The sequence below is a fragment of the Hippichthys cyanospilos genome, chromosome 20 (genome assembly GCF_059441005.1).
Source record: "Hippichthys cyanospilos isolate Australia breed blue-spotted pipefish chromosome 20, RoL_Hcya_1.0, whole genome shotgun sequence".
NCBI lineage: Eukaryota > Metazoa > Chordata > Actinopteri > Syngnathiformes > Syngnathidae > Hippichthys > Hippichthys cyanospilos.
The window spans coordinates 12,991,223-13,014,178 of record NC_142388.1 but is presented as its reverse complement, the minus strand read 5'-3'; the positions used below and the strand labels follow the sequence as shown (position 1 = coordinate 13,014,178).

At 37.2% G+C, this 22,956-nt stretch overlaps 1 protein-coding gene across 2 annotated transcripts in view; it reads right to left on the bottom strand.

Moving 5' to 3' along the window:
• cdk19 (cyclin dependent kinase 19) overlaps positions 1-22,956 on the bottom strand; it is a 51,734-nt gene that overhangs the window by 24,918 nt on the left and 3,860 nt on the right. For both annotated transcript variants that reach the window (XR_015863791.1, XM_088403240.1), the window contains exons 2-4: positions 21,517-21,592; positions 7,231-7,341; positions 5,439-5,579 (exon numbers count right to left, since the gene is read on the bottom strand). Coding sequence is in view for 1 of the 2 variants with exons in the window: in XM_088403240.1 (XP_088259366.1) it covers positions 5,439-5,579; positions 7,231-7,341; positions 21,517-21,592 (328 nt within the window). In the remaining variant the exon portion in view is untranslated. The remainder of the gene's footprint in view (positions 1-5,438; positions 5,580-7,230; positions 7,342-21,516; positions 21,593-22,956) is intronic.

The window sequence follows — 22,956 nt, the reverse complement described above, 5'->3', positions numbered from 1 at the left end:
AAGAACATCACTGAGTCACTGGCTGCTAAATTTTCCCTAGGAAGTTAAGATGAAGAATTTTGGATATGCAGTGGTGCCTTGACTTACAGGTCTATTGAGGGTTACTATTATTATTATTATTTTTTGGTCACCATCTTTACCTGACCTCAACCCTATTGAGAAGCAAAAGATCTATAAGGGTGGGACATGGTTCATATCCAAACAGCAACTCTGGGACGCTAGTCTAACATTATGCCAAGAAAGGATAGCTGAAACTGTCCACGCATTCACATGTTCAATGGGGCCAAAGCTTATTAATCTGATATTTTTGTATTTTTTATATTTTTGAATGTATTTATTGTAAAAATAATATCATTTTGAGAATTGATCAATGAAATTTGAGTAAAGCTATAACATCTCATGACTTGAATATTAATCATACTGACATTGGCATCAATTATTCATGAAAATTTGAGTACAATGTACTTTGCATAATAATTTAGAACACAGTTTGAAAACGTGAAGAACAGTGTGAAAATCCATCAAATTAAAGTTCATTTAAACTAAATGTTTGTTTTGCTGGATATGTAAGCAAACTACACACCCTAACAATAGGCTCATGCTGCTTACAGCTAATTCCTAACCATGTACAGTATGAGGCCATATCTAACATGAGTAATAAAGAACTTTGTGTTAATCTGCAGTTACATTTTTACTTGCTAAAACTGTAAAGCACTTGCTTCATTTTTTTCTGTTGCTGCAATCTTCATGGAAGGGAGTATTCCTTACAGGAAGACAGAAATACACCGCAGCAATAGATCACCTTCAGGAATCCTCCCCTTTCAAGTGATAGTTGGTACAGCCCAATGAGCCTTTTGCTGTGGTCTGCAGAGCTGCTCAGTTAGCATCTTGACAGCACAAGCTTGAGGCTGTTATATAACCCCCATGGGGGCGGGCGGCTGGGAGGGTAGCGAGCCCCTCTGGTGTAGCTTATGGTGGGTGGGACATAGGAGAAGGAGGAGGACAAGTGGGGGATGGGAAACATGCAGTGGTGCAATGCAAAGCATGTGGCGGTGTCAAGCTACACTATGTAAGGGAAGCAAAGCATACTAAACTACAGGGGAAGTGTAACGATATTTAGGAGCAAGAATTCTTGATGCTTGTCTACCTAATTCATTACAATACTTGAATGGAATGGGAGTTACTTGAACATAAATCAGCATCAAAGTAGACAATATGCCCTATTTTTATTTATTTTTACTCAAAAAGTCACCTGCTCACATTTGATAATGTGGCCAAAAAAGACAAACACCACAAGAAAATTGTGAGAATTACAATGGACCAGCATCAACAATGGGAGGAAGCCCTGGAAATGAACCAGCCTTAAATAATAATATTGCAGTACATTGTTATCAAATCAGATAGGTTAGGCTCTAACAATGGAGAATTTCATCCAGCTGCGGTAGAAATTGGGATAAAAAGGACAAAAGTGCACAAACACTTTTGTGACACACATGACTTTAAAAATCAGATCCAGTTCTCATTATATTTCAAGACTGGAATGCATTCAAATGCATTGTAAACTTGGAACCATGTTTTTTATACAGCATTGCATAGAATACCAAATTACACATACTCATCATATTATACAGTACATATCTTTTATACTTTTACTTTTATGTACGTCTTTAATGAAGTTTAATTCAACAAATTGCCTGTATTTAGGATGAGGCACAGATTAAGATTATTGTATGTTTAGTGATCTTCTAGTGATATGAGTTATATCGGTGCGTATTGGCATAATCTTTTTTTATTACATTTATTAATCTAATATTAATCTCGCTCCAGCACCATAGCAATGCCCATAGCAGCATATATGCATCTATCTATTGGTCAGATGTGCAAGAGCGAGAGCCGATCAGTAGTTAAATAGTTGCGCCTTATAATCCGGTGTGCCTTATAGTGTGGAAAATATGGTACTTATTGTACATCATATCGCATAAATGTATGCTTGTGTATGTCACAGTGAGTCACATGAATTAGTAGTTTTGGCTAGTATGCTAAACATGGAAATGACATTACAACTAGAGGCAAATCATTAATTTGTGTTTGATTGTTTAATTTGTGCTGAATGCAATGACTTGGGAAGTTTGAGTATGCTGTGCTATATGCTGTTTGCCGTGGATTGAAATGTGGATACATGTTAGCGTGCATGTGTATGTTTTTATAAAGAATATTATTACTTTATAATAACAGCAATTGTACTATTATTTTAACACAGTTATTTTAGTCAGTCTTTTTTTATTTTACTGCAATAAATAATCCTTGATTCCTTGAAATTAATATTGGCTTTAAATGTCGATTATCGGCCGTCCTTGACAACCGACAAATTGGCCCTAAAAAATCATATCGGTCCTTCTCGACAAAGAAACAATAGAGAGCCCATGTGTGACTGACAAGGAGGCTGGATCCCATTTACCTTGAAAAGATGCTTCACTCGGGCACTTACTGTATATGTCACCTGTCATGGTTTCCAGGAAACCTGAATACAACAGAGCCATTTTTACGAGAAAAAAAAAACACTCAGCTCCTATAACCCATCATCTGAGAAAAGATGTGAGAACAATCCAGGTCAGTAGGGAGCTAGATGCCGCTCAAGGGAAAGACAAATTAAGAAAGTTTACTGGATCTGTTTCCCAGTGGTTATACATCTCTCTAATAAAGCCAATGAGTGATACTTACTTATCTTAACTCAAGTCATGAAAAAGCAACCCACTTTGAGATTAACTTGTGCAGCAGAGCATTTGACATAAAACTTGACTTAATTTCTGGTTTCAGATTCTTGGAATGATCAACTTATCATCCTAACTGAAAAAGACCGAATCTCTAGATGTACACATAATATTAACACTATTTAAATCAATTTCAGTACATGGCAGCAACCCACCACCATTACATTGTATTGAAAGCAGGGTTTGTTCTATGGTTGATCAATTAAAACTGGCAGAGACAAACATCTGATGTCGGCATGCTTCCTGATCCTGACAGATTTACATAATGTGACGTCCAGCTGTCAGATGACCTTGGATTATGTAAGCGCAGACAACTGAAAAAGAGCCTGTGAATATGTAGACGCCAGATGTTCGGGATCTAATAAGGTTATGGCCTTGAATTGCTGATATCCACTTTTCTATAGTGAGAGTTCATAAAGAATAACAACCATTAGCCGCGTCAGCATAAGTCATTTGGTAAAGTCAAGTCAGTTGGAATGGTATTTTTGAAGTATCATGTTTCACTTCATTAAATTATCCTGTTGATATATTAAATATGACCACTTAATATCCTTCACTAATTTATATTCCAATTAACTGCCTGACCAGAACAAATAGATCTTTGATGCCTAAACCTGTCAATGGCAGTGAATTTGGTAAATGTTCTTCTTCTAAATGGTAGGTTCAGTTTTTACTGCAAGTAATGCATTTTTATTCTTAGATAAATGTGACATATCGTGACAAGTAAAATAATTAATTCATTCAGTAAAAATAGATATTTGACCTTCAGAGCTGTCAATGGTATTGAATGAGTTCATTTATTTCTGGCCCTGTGAGAGTAAACTGATATAAATTTCTAATGAGTTGGAGGTAATCCTGTTATTCTAATCCAAAGAAAGTCCGGATGTCGCCCATGCTCATATTTCTCTTTGTAAAAAACAAAAACAAAACTGTGGGAAACACACAGTGGAGACCATCACACAGAGATAAGTGTGTTGTAGCCAGATAGAGGCACCAAAGAAGCCAGTCAACACTCAAAATAGAAAACCATCTGGCCTTAAGGCCATTATAATTAGTTCCGTTTATTACAAGACAACGTTGACAGAATATTTTTACACTGGCAGGTTTTAGTTCAGCACTGAGACGTGTCATTGTCTGAATTTGCCTCACCCACTATTGTGAGATAAATATAAATTTTAACCAACCTTCATATGCACATCGGCTAACCCTAATTCATAAGGCTAATGCCTCTGTCATGTGAAGAGCAGAGTTCAGACCTAGAAGCAGACGGGACACCAAAGCGGAAAAGTCTCCAGAGCACCCAGCTGATAAAAAGCAACAACAGTTTGACTGTTTGGATTAAGACTGCAAAGGGGAGAAAATTTTCCCGAGGAAGTTAAGATGAGGAATTTTGGATATGCAGTGGTGCCTTCACTTACAGGCCTATTGAGGGTTATTATTATTTTTTGTTGCAATAACTCTACCGAAACGACAGTGAGCATTGGAATTTAGACTCAGAAACTAGACTCGTAGAACGACTCTAAAAACTAATTCAGCAAATTGACTCAGAAGCAAACTAGGAAGACATGAAAGCTTGAGTGCTTGACGGCATTCTGACAACGTTATACTGAAATCCTAGAGCTTATATACTGCATTGTCACACATTAATCTTATAGGACATAATGAAGTAACATAAAACACCAGCACAATTGCATGGTAACAGATGCATCAAAAAAAAAAAAAAAAACACATCCACAACCAGTCACAAGAAAATCAAGGGCCCTATATGGCACAGGGAGTAATTACATAAATAAAACAAAAGGAAAGCCATGCCTTCTGTTTTTGGCCTACACTTGTTTAGTTTGGATATCTGGGAAACGCAGCATGATACACTCTGCTGACTAAATGTTCTGATGTTATTCTACTATACGTTTTCTGCTCCCGCCTGATAACAATTGTTGTTCTGATATAGTTACCGCACTGCTTATTGAATAACACTACTGTACATCAAGTAATTATATATTTTACTCTACATCAGAGCTAAAGAACTTCCAAAATACACTAAAGGAATTTTTTCCGTCTTCAATTGCCATTAAATATACAATAATTTTTGAAGGTCCTCTATCCTTGTATTTTTTTAAACATAAGCAATAAATAAATCTGAAAATCAGATTTATTATACACATAGGTTTTAGTCTTGCAAGTTAGGTTTACACTAAATTAATAGTAACTCAACCATGATTTTAAATGAGAGAGTTTCTTGATCGACTTCAAGAACTGTTCACATGCAAAACACTTTGACTTGCAATTTTTTGAGCATTCATTATTAATGATGTCACATCTACCAAGCAATTGTGGTGTGAACATACATCAAAAAATCTGATTCAGTGGTGGGAGTAATGCATTGCTTTTTGCTGTAGTAGTGTAATTCGGAACGCTCAAAAAGTAGTATTATGTTACTCAGTACAAATAATAATGCAATGCATTACAATACATTTTTAACCTAAAAGTGGTGGGTCCCCCCTCCCCCCGCAAATTTACCAAAAACACAGCAAGATCGGAATTGTGGTCAATGTGTATCAAGGAGAAGCATACAAAAATATATCTGCAGTAACAGAAGGACAATGGACGCTGTATTCAAGTCATGGTAAAGTGGAGCAGTGAAGCTAAAATAATATAGTTGCTCACCAGATCCCTGTGGAGGACCCAGTTGGCATGGAGGTAATGGATCCCATCCAGAATCTGATATAGGAGAGACTTCACCATCCCTCGAGGCAGCTGCATGGGCTTTTTGTTGGCCTTGGAGGCACGATGGAACTTGATAATATGCTTAAAAAGAAAAAAAAAATCACAGTAAGGGGTTTTACTCTGCATTTGTAGAAACAGATATGCAAATCAGCTTTTTATTTTTTTTTTTTTGCAAGAAAGCTGAATAATGTAGTCCAATTATTTGTTCTCATTCATTTTAAGAATTATAATCTTTGTGTTCTGTGCCATTACAGTGGTACCTCGGTACTCGACCATAATCCGTTCTGAGGTGGTGGTCGAGCACCGATTTGTTCGAACACCGAAAGCAATTTTCCCATAAGAAATAATGGAAAGTATGTGTGCACAAGTAAATGTGCACAAGCAGTACATGATAAAGATAAAGATAAATAAAGCATTATAAACCATTTTGTATAATTTACTTACGTTTTGGAGAGTGGTTGATGGCATACAGGAATGGATGTGGAGAGGACGGGAGGGAGTTACTCCTTCCATGATGACGCTAGCTAACTGCGACGCGAGGTACACCGCGTTCATATTTTGCTATAATTTCCTTCTTCGGTTCAATAGTGGTCCTCATTGTTTTCCTCTTTGCCTTCCCCTTATCACTGTCTTTCTTTGGACCCATTATTAAGGGCTAGAGCAACACGAAAAAGTTTAAATCCGGGAAGAAATACTCGAACAAACGTCTTACTCCGCTGGCGGTCTGAGTTGAACTGGCGCTTACCCGCTGGCCGAGAAGGGCCGAGGAGCGCGTTCGGGTCGGCTCGGCTCGGCTCGGCTTGGCTCGGCTAGGCTCGGCTAGTCGAGCACCGAAAATCTGTTTGAGGTCCGATGCATTATCTACTTGAATTTTTTGGTCGAGCACCGATTTGGTCGAGTATAGAGGCGGTCGAGTACCGAGGTACCACTGTATTATGTTGTACCCTACAGAATTATGATTGCTGAATGCATATATATTTGCCAATTTTGTTTTTTAAAAAAAGAAAAAAAAAAGTACATTATGCCACAAAATTGCTGCAATGTCTGATCTTTATTACTTTATTATCTCATTCAGTGTCATTGACGACTTTTGATGTCAAAGATTCATTTTTACTTGGCTTCACTAATGGCTATTGAAGTCAAAGATCCATTTGCCGAGGCTGGCAGAGAATGACTGAATGATAATGTTTTATTCATTATTAATTTTAACAGTTAATTTTGTGCTTTTCAGAATAGGTTACATTGTAAAATGTTTCCAATAAATTAAAGGATTGTATCAATATATTACATTGAAATTCTTGTATTCATGGACTAACTTTTGCACTTCTGGCACCCATGGTCTGGTAATCTGATTGAATAAACATTAAAATGCAATTCTGTCCTGTGATTTTTTTTTTCCATTTTATTTTTAATCTGGGCATAAAGTTAAAATTTTTATCTATAGTGTTTTCTTTTTTGAATATAGACTTAAAAAATTGGTCTTGTTCTTTCTCTTTTGTGTTAGAATAAAAATAAATGATCAGTTAACTTGATTTTTCTTTAAGGAAAGAATGAATAATAGCTATATAGTACAATCACAATTATTTTTTCACTGGTTCTACTCAGAGTTGATTGCAGCCGACTAAACATGAATTGAATTTGTAGTATGAGGTTGAAATTGGACAGTGACAATATACATATGCTGAGAAGTTTTGTGGTATAGAGGTACGGCATAGAGGGATTCAAAACTCACCCAAAGGTCATGTTCAGCATAGTCTAACAGAAGGGAAACCTTTCTGTCACTGTGGGACAGGAACACTTTCTGCAGGGCAATTACGTTTGGATGCTTCAGTTCTCGCAACAGCTGAAGAACAGAAGATAAAAAAAAAAGTCTAAGTATGAGAACTTTGTGAAAATAACACAACACAAGCAAAATCTTCAAGAAACAGTTTCTAAATAAAATGGAATGCATTAGAAGTTCCAAAAAGGTAATTGTTGAAAGAACTGGTAACTTTGATCGAATTTTTATGATTTTACACTTGTGGATAAAATTGTTAGTACCTCTCAGTTAACAAATGAAAACCTCATCAAGATCACAGAAATAATTGGAATCGAAATAATTTTGACAAAAGTAACAGGATCTTTTATCAACTTTCACATTATCCATCACTTCAAATTGTCATCAATTTTTCTCCAGTGGGCTCATCCAGGGAGATTGGATACAGTCAAGTGGATCTTAAGTTCTTGATTAATATGTAAGGCCAATTGACTGATTACAAATTTGAAGACACCTGTGTTGCTAATTGGAAGACAACCATTGGTTTATTATGTCCTTATGAGTGCTATTTTTATCTAGGTCTGTTTCATGTGTTTGTTTTTGAACTTTGAAATTAGAATAAAAATGCTGATTTGTATTGGTTCATTTTCATTACATTTTTATTTATTATTACTTTTTTCCGATTTAAGTTATTTTTGTGACCATCGTGGATTTTTCTTTAACAGAAAGGTACCATTATTTTTGTCCATGCGTGTACAAGTTACACTTTTTTTCCACCAACATTTGATCTTGTCAAACAATTATTAAATTATTTATTATTATGTTTGCTTTTTCTGTCTTTTTTGCAACCCTTCTTACAGTAAAACCTATCATAGATTAAATCACAAAAATTGTCAGCCAATCACAAGGACTCACCCCAACAAGGAATGTTTTGAAGATATAAAAAAGGAACAAAAGAAGAGAAAACAAAATTGGACAACGCTTCACTTGATGTGTAGAAAATTATTAGTTTGCAAGGCAAACATTTATTTAAACTAAACAACTAAAAGCAATCTAACTCAACTTCGCTTGACATGTCCCTCCCTACTTTGCACAAGGGGTGAGAGATGTTAAAAATAGAAATATATTCGTTTGCATTCCCTTTATTTTTTAGAGAAAACCAGAGTGTATTTTATAGATCCAGCCCATTCTTAGGCGGTGCTGACATACCCCTTAAGTAAGTCCAAGCACTTTGGAAAAGATCGTAAAGGGAAAGTCAAGTCCAACACTTCCTTCGCTGTAATATGTTATATTTAGGAAGGCATAAGGAAAAATAACTTTCACAGTTATTATTTCCAATTTTAGACTACGTAGGCAGATGGAGCGTATCAAAACACATCAAAGTCTCATCCTCATAACATTATGTATATTAGCCACACAAGATTTACCTTGATGCATTATCATTGCATTATATTCGAATTACTTGACTTGCCTTAATAGACACAGTATTTTCATTGGCTGCAATTTATCTAAGTATTATTTAATTTTCTCTTTAACCTGAAATAACTAAATCCTCGCAATGCAAAGTATGGTTCAAGAAACACCGCAATTCTTTTATTTAATATCCTCACACCAAAGAAGGATGTGAAATAAATTTGAAACCCCCCCAAAAAAATTAAAAAATGCTTCACTGTTTTTACTTTTCAAACACCAAACATGATTGTGCAAGCAGTAAGGCAGATAGCTCTGCTGCCTTAATTTGGACAGTAAAAAAAAAAAAAAAACTGTTATTGTGAGCTCAGTTCAGTTTCTGTGGTTAACCCTTTCCACTCATTTATGGCAACCACAGGTTCACACGTGAACTTGTTTATGTCATCATTCAATAATTATCTGTATTCTAAATTGCCCTAGCAGAGGAATCTCATCTTTTGATTTTGTCAAGGCCGGGCTGCATCTTTGAATCCTTTTCTGAGAAACAAATTTTGACAGGCAAAAAAACAGATTGTCTCCATCTGCAATTGATTTTCATGGTCGACATCCTTTGGAAAAGACTATTTATGTTATAAAGGATCTGTTAGCTGCGCTCATCTTTATTTTAAGGACCCATCTAACTAGTTGGCAAGCTTAGCAAACAGTTTTTGGAACTGGAATAGAAAATATCTTGTAATTATATCTGCATAATATCTGGTTTTAAGTCATCAACTTGTTATTGTGATCAAAACAATCCTTCCGTCAGCACCAAGCACTCATGATGGCCCAAGAGACCACTTCTGACGCAGGAACAGAACAGATGCAGACATGTCAAACTTGTCTGACTCAAAAGTCGTAACAATGTCGTTGGGAGGGTCTGTCAGCCTACCAAACCTCTAAAGAGGGTATTTGCTATGAGGAAAAACAAGAAATTCAGCTTCAAAGTAAGCACACGCTTCTCACTAAGAAGTTGAGAGAGAAGTTTGTGGCTTGCTAAAACTTAGCACCAAATGTCACTCAGCAAAAGGGAGAAGTTTGTAGCTTGCTAAAACTTAGCACCAAATGTCACTCAGCAAGAAAATAAGCAGTCAAAGATTTTGAGATGCAACGATTGTTCCAACATGGATAGTAAAATGTAATTCTGAATGTAATTCTAAAAGAACCAGACACAGAAGCAAGTTCTGCATATTGTCAGAATATATAGAGTTCGTTCTACTGCACAGAATCCAATTTCATATCTTGTTAGAAAACTGAAATCCCTGCAATTGGCTGGCAACCAGTTTCAGGTGTCCCCTGTCTACTGGCTGAAGTCAGCTGTGATAGTCACCAGCAAGCCTGCGACCCTTGTGAGGATAAGCGGTAACATGAAATCTAAAAAAATTCAATACTTCTCCATTGTGCTGTATAATCAATAAAATAACCTCTATTATTACGAGGTGTTGATAAACCCCCACTTAATAAGATAATAGGAACATGGCAGGGATAAATAAAATGGCTTGTTGGTCATTCTTTTCAGTAAAATAGGTCATCTTTTCATGGCCTCCTCCCACCTGCGGTCCCTTCCGGAGGTTTCTCATTTTCCCCAGAAAGGGTTTTTGAGTTTTTCCTTCCTCTTCCTGGCACTTTTTCAGGGGATGCCGATGTGTAATTGTGATGTTCTGTATTTTTTTTCACCTGTGAAGCCCTTTGAAACGGTGGTGATTCAAGGCTATACAAATAAACTTGACAGGAAGAAGTGTCTCACAGACCAAACTAATGTCATAAAGTACAGCGTGTTCCAAAATGGTTGACCCCATTCTAAATGCCCAGATCACGGAAACTACTTGATGGATCTTAAAACTAAAGACAGTTTATGTTGAAAGTCCTACATGTTATTGGTTACATTTACAAAGAAAAGTACAAATATTTGTTGGTTCTATGTCAGAATTTCAGAAATGTTCAATATGAGCGCCGCCTGTGAGCCTGCACAAGTTGATGGCCGTCCTGGCGATTTAGGTATACATAAGTGGCCCTTTCCTTGAAATTTACTGTGCCAAGTCGAATTTGTTATGTAGTTGGAGCCTCCTTTGCAAAATTTGTGAAGAAGGCATGCTGCACTGTCATCGGTCCAAGCATACTTTAAAATGCCTTTTCTTTTGAAGTGAACTGCATTTCTTAACCTGAAAAGATAGAACTGCCAAACGTTACACACAAAAACATGAAACATTTCTACACAAGCAGTTAAAATTTGAGGTCATTCCAACGAAAATTGTCAGAATTATTGGCCTGGTCAAACATGGGGAAACAAAAAAAAAAAAAACAGTTGTTGTTCCTTAGAGATTTTTTTTTTTAACGTGATTATAACAACTCTTAATCAGATTCAAAGATTAGCACATTGTAACCTGAAAGGGTGGCCTTAACGGTCATTTATGCTTTTGGACATTTCACATGCCAGAAGATTACAAATGAAAAGCAAAGTTACTTTTTTTCCAACAGATAAATGTATTTCAAGAATAACCAACAAAAATAACTAATTCATTTGTCATATCATTTGTATTTAAAACAGGTAACTACAGCTGACTAGAGAGAGTTCATGTTGACATGATGACAAATCTGAGCATGACAACATAAAGATACTCCATGTAGGAATGTCATTAGAAAACCACAACAGCACTGAAATACCCGACTTCAGATAGGAGAGGAGAGATTTCGAATATGGCAAGCGATTGATCGATGAATCCCCTTTGACGCGGATGTCTGTTGGCTACGCTGCAGCTGTGGAGCAACATCAACGCCAGACCTTTCCCTCCACAATGAATTTAAGTGGCAGCCACTGGCTCAGCTTAGTATTGCAGCAGCAACCATTTAGTGTCAATGACAGACTACAAGCTGGGAATGTAACACAATTTAATGATACATCAGAATTTCACTAGACAGCATAGTTGCAACCTCGAAAATAAGTAAGATGCTAGAAATCTTCTAGTGTTTTTGTTAAAAGGATCATATTTTTACATTTTCCACAGTGTAAACATATGCAAAAAAATTACATTTGGCACATTGGCAACTTAGTTTATTATTAAATATTTAGTTTTATGGTACTGACATATCTAACCAGGAAGTAAAAAAGGAAGGCTGCATTTCTCATTATGTGGCTACCACACCCCCATACGATGTCATTTAAATGCCGCCATAAAACATCCAACCAGCCATCATCTTGACCACTTATCCTCACAAGGGTCACGGAGTAAATGAAGGAGCCACAAATAGGCTTTTTACTGACATTAAAATACAAAACCATGTCGATAGCGCACACTCACTGACTGGGTGGGACGAGTGACTAACATTATATGTGGCTGTGTGATCCCAAACTCACATTTTCGCCACCGGCATTTTCTACAGTTAATTGTTCCAAATAATAAATGAAACGTTCCTGTTTACTTGGTCGACTCGGTTCAAAATCTTTTCTCCTCAAATGCGGAACTAAAACAAAACGAAAAGACATGAATTAGGTCGGGGGCTTTGCACAGGGGCTCTCCAGGGGATGTACAAATTTGTTCTTTGAATGTTTCTCAAGTCCTGTTTACCTGCTTGGGCAAAGTGTATGTGAGAGCACAGAAGAAGCACGGATGCTTAGAAATGCATCAATGAAAGAAAATAACACTTTGGTGGTGTTTAGGTTGACAAATCAGCATTGTAGTACGGTTAAAAGCTCCAAACGTTCATGCTCTGACTTTTCATGATAGGGCCCCTTTACAGAACATGGTGGGTAATAAGAGCTGCAGGGCTCATTACAACCTTGGAAACACTATGTTTGAGCTTTCAAAGTCCACCTCGCCAGCAAATACACTTTACAGCTGTCCACTTGACAAGTGTTTGGACAGTGAAGCGCATGTTTAGAAACTACAGTTGATGAAGCCATGAAGACAGTAACAAAAAAATATATTTTCATGACATCATTTCAATTTGGCTTTTTGGTCCGAAGATGTCTTTATTGTGTAATTTTCTAACAGCTCACTATTACTGAAGTAGCATCAAGAATTGCCTGCAACTACCCATGAAAAAACAAGTCAGTAACAATCACATGAAAGGCAAGCAAAAGAGTGAATGAATAACCAAAACCCTATTTCATAATGAGATTAAATCAGATCTAGGCATCTTCCATCAATTTAAAGATTTTATAACATGTTTTCAATTTATTTTTAAATGAAAAAATGTTAAGTACCTAAAAAAAATGTGAGCACAGCATTAATGCAATAAAATGAGTGGTAAAAGTTTTTTTGTTTTTTTTTAAAATATATATCCGTTTTTACTGCAGGAAATAACCCCATTTCAATACCATATGGTTTGGTTTTGCTTTTGGTGGGGTGAGTCAGGAGTCAATATTTGTTTTGGTTGAGTCAAAATGCAGGTAAACGATGATTGGAAAAAAAAACCCCAGAAAGGAAAGCTTGTTGGGAACATTATGAAACTCAAAGACAATAGGGATTTGAGACTTCTCTTTCACTGTATGCTTACATCATAATACAATTACCATCATATAAAATATTAAATCATACATTTAGGTCTAAACGATTTTGAAAAATATTCAGTACTGACATTCAGATTTGTCAAGTTCTCATGCGGCAAGACTTTTTTGTCCCTGCACAGCACGAAATCCATTTTCTTTTGGCTGGTTTTTGGCAAAGTGAAACAAGAAAATGCATTGCCTGTTGCTACTCTGACAGGAATACATACCACCAATCGTGGTAAGACTTCTAAATAAAGGTGACCAGTTGTTTCCGGGAAGCATGTTGCGAAAACAAATAACCTTATAACAGGGTTTCTGCGGCAGAGTCATGAGATGCAACTCGATACAAACAATATACCGTGACGTTTAGGGGCGGCAAGGCTCAGTGGTAGAGTGGTTGTCTACCAACAGAGGCTGTGGTTTAGGTTTAGCTGACCATTGTGACCATGTCGAGGCGTCCTTGAGCAAGATGCAGAACCCCTAGTCGCTCCTGATGCTGCGTCATCAGTAGGTAAATGACTAATACTGTAAAGCGCTCTGAGTACCGGAGGTAGAAAAGTGCTATATACATGAAAGTCCATTTACCATTACCATAACCTTGACATGAAATCACATTTAATATCCAATTAAGGGTGCTAAATAAGCAACTTAATTACGTTGGCGTATTATTGTTTGGTGTCTGTTGCCAATATTTGCTCTAGCATAAATTAGCCGGTAGCAAGCAGAACTTGAGTGATCAATATAGGCAAACAAGAGGGGTTGGATTACCTTTCAATGGCATTTTAAAGACAAAAATGACTGCATTCTTGGATGCTGGCATCTTGACAGTTGTCTTTGGGTACTGAGCTATTGTCGTGTTAGGTTGGGGTTTGTGGTTTTGTGTTTTTTGAGTTGTGTGGGTTTTTGTTCATATTCTTAGGTTCATGTTAGTTTCCCTTGCAGCTGCATTCCTGTCTGTGTCTGTGTCTGTGTTAGTCGTATCTTGTCCACCTTCCTGTTTACCTGCCCTCCTGGCGTTGTCCAATCAGCTTCCCCTGCCTTTCGTTTCTCTCCAGCTGTCACGTGTTCCCTCATTAGGTGAAGTTTATTTAAGTCCCCAGTTTGCATTGCAGTTCTTGTTGGGTCATTGCTTCATTGTCCATATGTCATGCTGCAAGAGTTTCTGTCTACTCCTTGCTGATTTCCGGGAGTTAATTTCAGTTTCGGTTGTACTTTATATGGATTTGGTTCAGTTATGCCTTTTCTCAGTTTGTTATCAAACCTCCATTTTTTGAGCCACAACCTCCACAGCCTTCCTACCTTTTTGGGTCCCCTTCCCACACACTTCTCCACTCGCCACGCCCCGTCGCATCAAACGTGACAGCTATATGCATTTTGTTAAACTATTCAGTGTAGGTAAAGTTCTCAACTGTAGCTGAAAAATTAGCACCGAATCACTAATCACCACTAATCACTAATTTTGTTGCAGTCTTCTCGGTAAAAAGAAAATATTTTGAAACCTGGAAATTTTATGTTAGGGATTATATTTTTTTATTACAAATTTTGCAAAATTTTTGTTTAGTGCTTGTGGACTCATTTGGTTTATTATTAGTTACACAACTTTTTAAGTCTAATTATTTTTGCAACTTACGAGTAGACTTTTCACAATTCACTATTGCACTGTAAATATTTGGCTCGGCTTCATGCACGTTTGATTGGCTGTAATGGCTTTAATTTGCAGATCGATCAATGACATCATTGATCAGTTGAACATCAATCAAATCCAGTACTGATTTCCTTTGTGGTCCAATCAGTGTAGCCACATTTACCTTGAAAAACAAACTTAGCTGGTGGCACAGTGGAAGAGTGGTTGGCACCTCTGCCTTATAGTTCAAAGTACCAAGTTCAATTCCAGCTTGTGCCAGCCTCCCCGTATGTTGCATGTTTTCCCAGTGCATATGTGGGGTCTCTCCTGGCACACATGATTCCTCCCACATTCGAAAAACATGCATGGCAGGTGTTTTTGAAAACTGCATTGGGGTTCAATTGCTTCTGCACAGGTTTTTTTTCTTCATATTATGAATATTACTAAGAAAATAAAAGAAACAAAATGAAAAACAAAACGAAACTTGAAATCTCAAAATTCCCATTTGAATTAAACGCAACAGGAGATTCTACTGCTCAATGTGGCTGCTCAGATATTGCGCTTCACAGGAACACATACAGGGGTTTACTGACCAAAAGCTGAACAGGAGAAGGAAGCCCGAAATATGACTACAACGACAAACGAAGGAAAAATTTATCTTTGTATCATAAAGTTATTGTGTGGATGGAATATTGATGTATCTATCAAATCATGTGATCTTTTAAGTCTCAATCTACTTTTCTTCCAGCCTCCATCCCACCATCTACGGGGGGAATCTTTGTGAAGAGCTTCTGTTCCAATAACCAGTGATAGCAATACACCATTAAATTATTTAAAAATACTCCTCTTTTGCAGTGATATCACCAAACAATGTTTTAGTGATTTTACAGTTTAGTAAACACAGTTTAGTAAACACCATAAATGAAAAAATCTGGGCTACGTTACGCACCGGTTCAGATTTGTCCACCTTGTATAGTTTTCACTTAGGCTTTCAGCACTCATCGCTTCTCCTTTCAGGCAGGGAAGAGTAATTACAGTAATTAAATTTTCCGGGCAGTAATTATGGGACAAGATCTGTTTTTTTGTTTTTTGTTTTGCTTAGCTTGTTGGCCCAGAGTTAAAAGAAAAAATTGAAATGTGCGATATCAAGAAATGTATGAAACAACCGGCCTTGGGACGCTTATTTTGAAGTTCCTCCTGGAAGCAAGGCTTTGACAGTGATTTGCTACTTGATTATTATTACCTTCCAGTGTGAGCAGCATTCAAAGTAGACTACGCTTTGTTCTTTTTTTTCCCCTCGATTGATGTTTGTTATTTCGACTGAGGTTTTTTTTTTTCCATTTGGTGCAATGTCATGCGATCGACTAACAATAGATAGGCAAGTCCCTGGCTGACCGCGATCAACACAATGGAGACCCCTGACATAAAGCATGATAATGCCTCCTCGTGGACATGAATTTCATTTTAATTTTTGCACACACCTGCACACACACACCCTGGCAGACATGATGATTATTGCAGTTTGTTGTTGAGGGGCTTAGTTTATTTTGATTTTTAGGCTTATGTTGTAAATTTATATGATTGTAATGACTACTGCATATTTTACATTATATTTTATATATTCTATATTCACGGAGGGGGGTGGGGAGTTCTGATGACGAAAGTGAGCGAAGGACCGGTCTGACGGAACGATTGACTGACGATTACCATTTTCAACGTGAAAAAAATGTCAGGCTGACGATGACAGAAAGACGCCCACCTATGTCAATTACTTCTTTACCAAAATACAAACAATCCATAATGTATAGCAGTTTGCAACAGGCTGTTTTCCATAAGAAAAAAAAAGTCCAACTTTTGTCAACATCCATTGATCACATTTCCAAAAACACAGAACTATAATGCTCATTGTCACACATACCACTTTCACAAAGATCTTTTTCCACTTTGCCTGTCAGCACAAATGGCCAGTAGATTCCAAGTCTCTTCCTTTGGGCAAATTCTTACATTTTATTGAATATAAGCTTTATATTGCATTCCCTATCAGACCCAGTGAAAACAGATTCACATGTATCACCAATTTATGAAAGTTTCCGTGAATTCACAAATGTTTCATATTAAAAATAAAGATGCTAAAATGTTAATGTGGTTTTAAAGGTCACCCAAAAATGCCCTCTGATTTGTTACAATGTGTTTGCAGAATATCACAAGATGTGTTTGTGTAGTGTCATTGGTCCTGTACACACAATATATAGGCTGACTCCATGTAAACAAATCCAAATGGAAATTATAGACTGTTACATAACAAGCTAATGGAATGTCGAAGGGACCATGTTCTCATTTTCCAGCACTTGGATAGAATGGCAGTGTCACGCTGACATTCCTTCAGCCACCCCCTCCAACCCTGCCAAACCCACCACAAACACTTTTGCCTCAACGTCTAATTTCTCTTGACAAAGTCAAATTGGTGTATCTATTTTTTTTGTTTCACTCAATAAACTCATTATCTCAACTGAAGATAATCAATTACAGATAATTTCAAAACCAATGCACTTTTTTCTTTTAGCAAAAATGCCCAATATTTTGCAAATTTAATTTCTATCTGTTTTTACTTCAGGAGCACTATATATAGGAACAAATAATTGGCATTTTGAGATTTTAAAAGGAATGCTATGAACAAGTTTGCACAGCAGGATAAGACTACATATGGTCAAAAAAGAAAGTTACACTCAGTTACTGTGTTAGTTACTTTTTAAAAACTTTTATACCATAGAATTAAGTTACTGTCTTAGTTACTTGTTTTTCTAATACTTATCATATAACAGGAGTTTACTGTCACTTATGGAACATTATGAAAATAATAACTTTGTTATGATTGAATTATGCACAAAACAATGTGATAAAATATATCGCCATATATTTACGTGAACCCGTAGTTTAAGATTTTCAATGCAATCTGCATATTACACTTTTTAACGGATAAATACCAAATAATTGGTTCCAAGTCTATTCCTATGGGCATCAGGCCTTCTCTTAATTCTCTCTACGTTATCTGTAATAACAGTGACAGATTCCCTGTCCTTTTTGTGTAGTTTCTGACTTGTACTGTATGTCACTGGTTTCAAATCTCTACCCATCTGTTTCAAACATTCAGGGATTACGTCTTTTTTTTTTCAAAGGCCTATTGATTTTTGACATTCATTCACTCATCACTCACTCTTTATGCAGTTTTCTTGTTCTACTAGTCCCATAGGGCATGCTTCTTTGCTCTGTGTAATTATCCAGCTCTCTAGCAATTGTCATCACTTCAATTCCCATCAGCGATACCCAGTTGTACCAGCCCCTGAGCTCGCTAATCCCATTAGTCTTACCTAACAGGACATCCCCCGTGAAAAGTGAAATCCGTGTAGTACCTTCATTAAAAAAAAAAAAAAAGTTTAGAGCAATTTGTCTCTGCCTCAGGTACCTTTTTAGTTAGTGTACAGTCAGAAAAGTATTCATGCTATGCATGACAAACATAGTGCCAACAGAGAGAGTCAAAATAAACCTTATCTTCCCAGATAAGATATAGACATCAATGCCTTGTTACATTTTTATTTTGAGATAGATACAGTCAGTATGTTGTAGCGTAACAACTGACTTGACTCACTAATGTTAACAACACTACGTTATCCTGAAATCAAGGTCAGTTGCTAATTATGCGAATTAAATGGTAAATGGTAGTTCACACATAAAGCTTTTTCACCTTGCCCTCAAAGCGCTTTACATTATACTACTCATTCACATACAGATGACACAGCACCAGGAGCAACTGGGGATTCAGTATCTTGCTCAGGGATTCTTCAACCTGAGCACAATGACTGGGACTCGAACCCATAACCTCTGGATTGCGATACAACCACTCTACCACTGAGCCTCATGGCCCCAAATTAAGGATGCTTACAGTATTACATGACATTTATTTCCAGCGATTAGTGGCAACTCCAATGTTAGCAGCTTGCAGCAGTAGCAGCGGTGAGCAGCACAAGATAACTTGCCATGTTAGTGACGAGCAACACTCAACTGTGTCTAATTAAGACGAGTAATACAGTAGACCCCAGTTTACGACGTCTCTGCCTTACGTTTTTTTCACCTTACGACCAAGACTGCGCTGTTTTTTGTCCCCTCTTTAGGCCATTTTTTTGCCTTACGATACCTCTAACATGGCGGTCAGTGTGTGTGCATGACTGCGAGTCACACGCTCATATGTCTTTACATGCGTCACTGATTACATCACTACAATGCTGGCCTGCTCTTGGTCAGCGTCACGACTCCCTAAGATGCTGGTCTACTATTGGTTGGTGTCCCGGAAACACTAAGATGCCAGTCTGCTATTGGTCGGCGTCACTCGTTCCAAAATGGTGGAACGTTAAAGCTTTGTTCTCCTGTGAGTGCTTACAAAAACCGCGGAAAGGATTAATCTCGTAAACCAGGGGCCCACTGTATATGGGTATAACCCGATGGGAGGCGAACACTCGGTGAAAACACAAATTTTACAGGCAAGCGGGAAAAGGATAAAAAGAAGATGTGATGTTAAACATAGTCAATGAAGTGTTTTTCAATTCAATTTGGGGTTTTGAAAGATGAAATACAGAATAAAAACTGAATGATGCAGTGTAAAAGTTTGTTTGGCATTTTTCTCAAAATGGGGGTAACCGGAGGTATGGAGTAAGAAAATTTGCAGAAAAAAAACGGAAACAAGATTTGGAATGAGGGAATGAGACAAGATCTCATGAGACAAGATCTTGCGAGATCGAATGCCACGAGATTTCTCGCACAGGCATGCCACAAGATTCATTTCCTTTTCACTTTTTTGGAGGATACGTCTTATTGAGCCAGAGGTACAGTGGAGGGAAGGCTGATGGATAGGCTGACGTGCTACTCTCTTATACAGTAGGTGGCGCTATGCACCTAACCGTTGTTTGTAATCTGCCATGAATTGAAAAGGAGAAGGAGCTCAATGAAGAGAAGGAGTACATAGCAGAAATACACGATGGCTCGATTACTTTTAAATTATCCATGTGCGAACATTTTGGTTTTCCAATAAAGAAAAAGGATGGTCACACATTGACTGATAAAACAAAGGCAGTTGGCAAACTCTGCAAAAAAAGAAATATGCCATACACCGCAGCTAACACAAACTGTATGCAAATGCATTTGTAGTTCACCACCAAAACCTGAAGCTCGCCAGCTCTTCAAAAACGGCTTCAAACAAGCAAGCAACAATAAGAAACACTTTTGCATCACCGCTGGACCCATCAAGTGCGAGAACTACCAAAACAACACAAGATATTGGTATGTACGCTACATTGCGCTTGTTATGAAGCCACTTTTGATGGTGGAAAGCAGAGGATTTTGGTGGCTGATTTACACCCTTGACTGCGGTATGATATCCCGTCACGACATTACTTTAGTTGCACAGTAGTTCCAACATTTTACAAGAAAACCAAAGCGGAGGTCATTGATGCCATGAAGTCACTTTGCCATCACGACTGATTCCTTTGCTTGCTGCTATTTCAAAAATGCACCTTGTTTAATGTATGGCACTTTAAACATAATTTCTTATTTTTTGTTCATGTTCAACAGTGAACATTTTCTTGAAGCAGCGTGTGAAAGGAAGTATTTTATTTTGTTCATGTTCAACTATTCTGAGAGATCTCAGCTGAATATTTTGTTATTGCAGCAGCATATGGAAACACTTTAGAGTTTTATTTTAGAGTTTATTGCAGCCTGCTCAATTAAAATCCATCATTGTGAAATTGAAAAGTTTATATTAGCAATATTTTTTTTAATTTCAAAAATTTTGCAAAAATCTCATTTCTCGTTCTCATGGCATTGTTCTCGTCAGATATCTCGTTTCATGGGATTTGTATCTCGCTCCATGCCTAGTAGATATTAACTCCTGAATTAACATTATGAGCTATTATCGTCGTCATTACCAGAAATGTAACCCTTTCACTCCCGTTGGGACAAAGTGTCCCTGTGCTTTTGAAAAAATGGCAGTGGGTATATAGTAGAAAAGGCAGCAATAAGATGAAATGACATACTGGCGGTTCATTACACACCTGTCTACAGATTCTAGTGGCATGTATTTAGCAACTTTTCCATACACAACAAGCCAGCGCTGGGTCCACTGTCAACACGGTAGCTTGCATCGTACAATTTCTCCTCAACTAACCATCTAGTACTCTGGAAATATATTGATAATATGTGCTAATGTACATATGTGTGTTACTATAGATCAGTGTTCCCCAACCACCGGTCCGTGGATCAACTGGTACCGGGCCGCGTGGGCTGCACCCAAAATAATGTTTTGGAGATGATTTAGTTGAACAGTTCATACGTTTGTGATCATTTTCACTTTTCTGGCACGTTTTTTTGTACAAGTATCATGGTCTATGGGATGTACAGTCCCAGTAGTATTTCTTGGTGTAAATAGTAGATGGAATTTTTAAACAAATTTTCCAAGTATCCTAGACTTCTAAACAAGCAATATATGGGTCGGTAGTCAAAGGATTAAGGAAGGAAGGAAGCAAGGAAGGAAGGGATGGATGGACATAATGCATAAGGGCAAGTTTACATATATTTTTGACAAAACTCACAACAGTTATTAACTTTTGCTATTTCAACTTATTTTTGCCTCAGAACAAATCAAAATGTAACTTACAGCAATTTCCCTGCATGCAGACATTGAAATTCCAGTGCCTTCTATCTGTTTCAGTGCATATTCCTTCTCGTCTATCCTGTTGGGAAGAAAGAAATAAGAGAAAATATTACTTTAGTATTTAATTTCAAAATATGTAGTAAGACTTCAGACTCATGTTGGTAATCATTTGCAAAAGAACTATTTACCCTGTGATTTCACTCTCATGAAATAAATATTTCTACAGATACGTGTTTTTTGAAGAAAAACATCCATTCATTTTTAATACAGATTATCTCGCTAAGGGTAGCAGGCTGCTGGACCATAACTCAGCTGACTTCAGGCGAAATGGAATGAATAACCATTTGTATAGTCACTGAGTTGGGAACCGAACCCACGCTGCAAGTCATGCAAATATATCACTACACTATCAGTGACCCAAAGGAAACCCAGTCTGATAAAATAATGGTGTAGATATATTTAAAACATGTCCAAACTCAGCCCTCAAAGGCCAGCATCCTGCATGTTTGTCAGCTTTCTTTTCCTCGACACACCTGATTCAAATGATCAGGATCATTATCAGACCTCTGCTGAGCTTTCTGATGAGTTGATCATTTGAATCAGGTGTGTCGCGTAGGGCTGCGCCATTATGGCCAAAATAATCAAGATTATTTTGGTCAATATTGCAATCACGATTAATAATCACGATCATCATGTTTGGTCAAACATTTTAAACAAGCAGTATATACTGTATAAACAAGGCTTGATACTTAAAAATAATAATAAACTAAAATACATCAAGTAAATAAAAATTATGGCAAAAGTTGTGCAGAGCAAACCATTGAAAAAAATTAAGCCTACTTAGAACCAAGCATATACTACAACAGACCTGTAAGAACACCTAAAACAGCTTTAAAGTTTTTTTTGCAAGGAAAAAAAAAAAAAAAACAGCACAAAAGTACCAGAATCACGCGAAGTGACTTTGCAGTCAAAATGTCATTTTTGGTCAAACCCAATTTATTTGAATGTTTGCAATCAGATTTTCCAAAATTGGTCTCAATTGACAGATAGTAGAGTATACTAGGGGCTGAGAAAAGCAGAGGCTTTTGCCATGCAAACATGGTAAACATTGTCATTTAAAGGCTTTTAAGGTGTAATTGAAACCCGATATCTCCGGAGCGTGACAGTGAAACCAACTTCAGCGTTGTCATCGTGTCCCGTTCTTGACACATGAAAGAAGACCTGGGGAATCTTGCTGGCTAGTAGATTAAAATGATTGACATTTTTCCAAGCTTTTTATTTTTTTTTTTTTTAAATCAGACTCCTCGCCTATGCGTACTGTGTATTCACCGGCGAACACCAATAAGCAATCGTTTTTCCCACATGTTTTCTGCCCGGTGCTTCCACACGGTAATGAAATTCCAGAAGGTATGCGTTGCGGAAAATTTGTCTAGCACGGACACC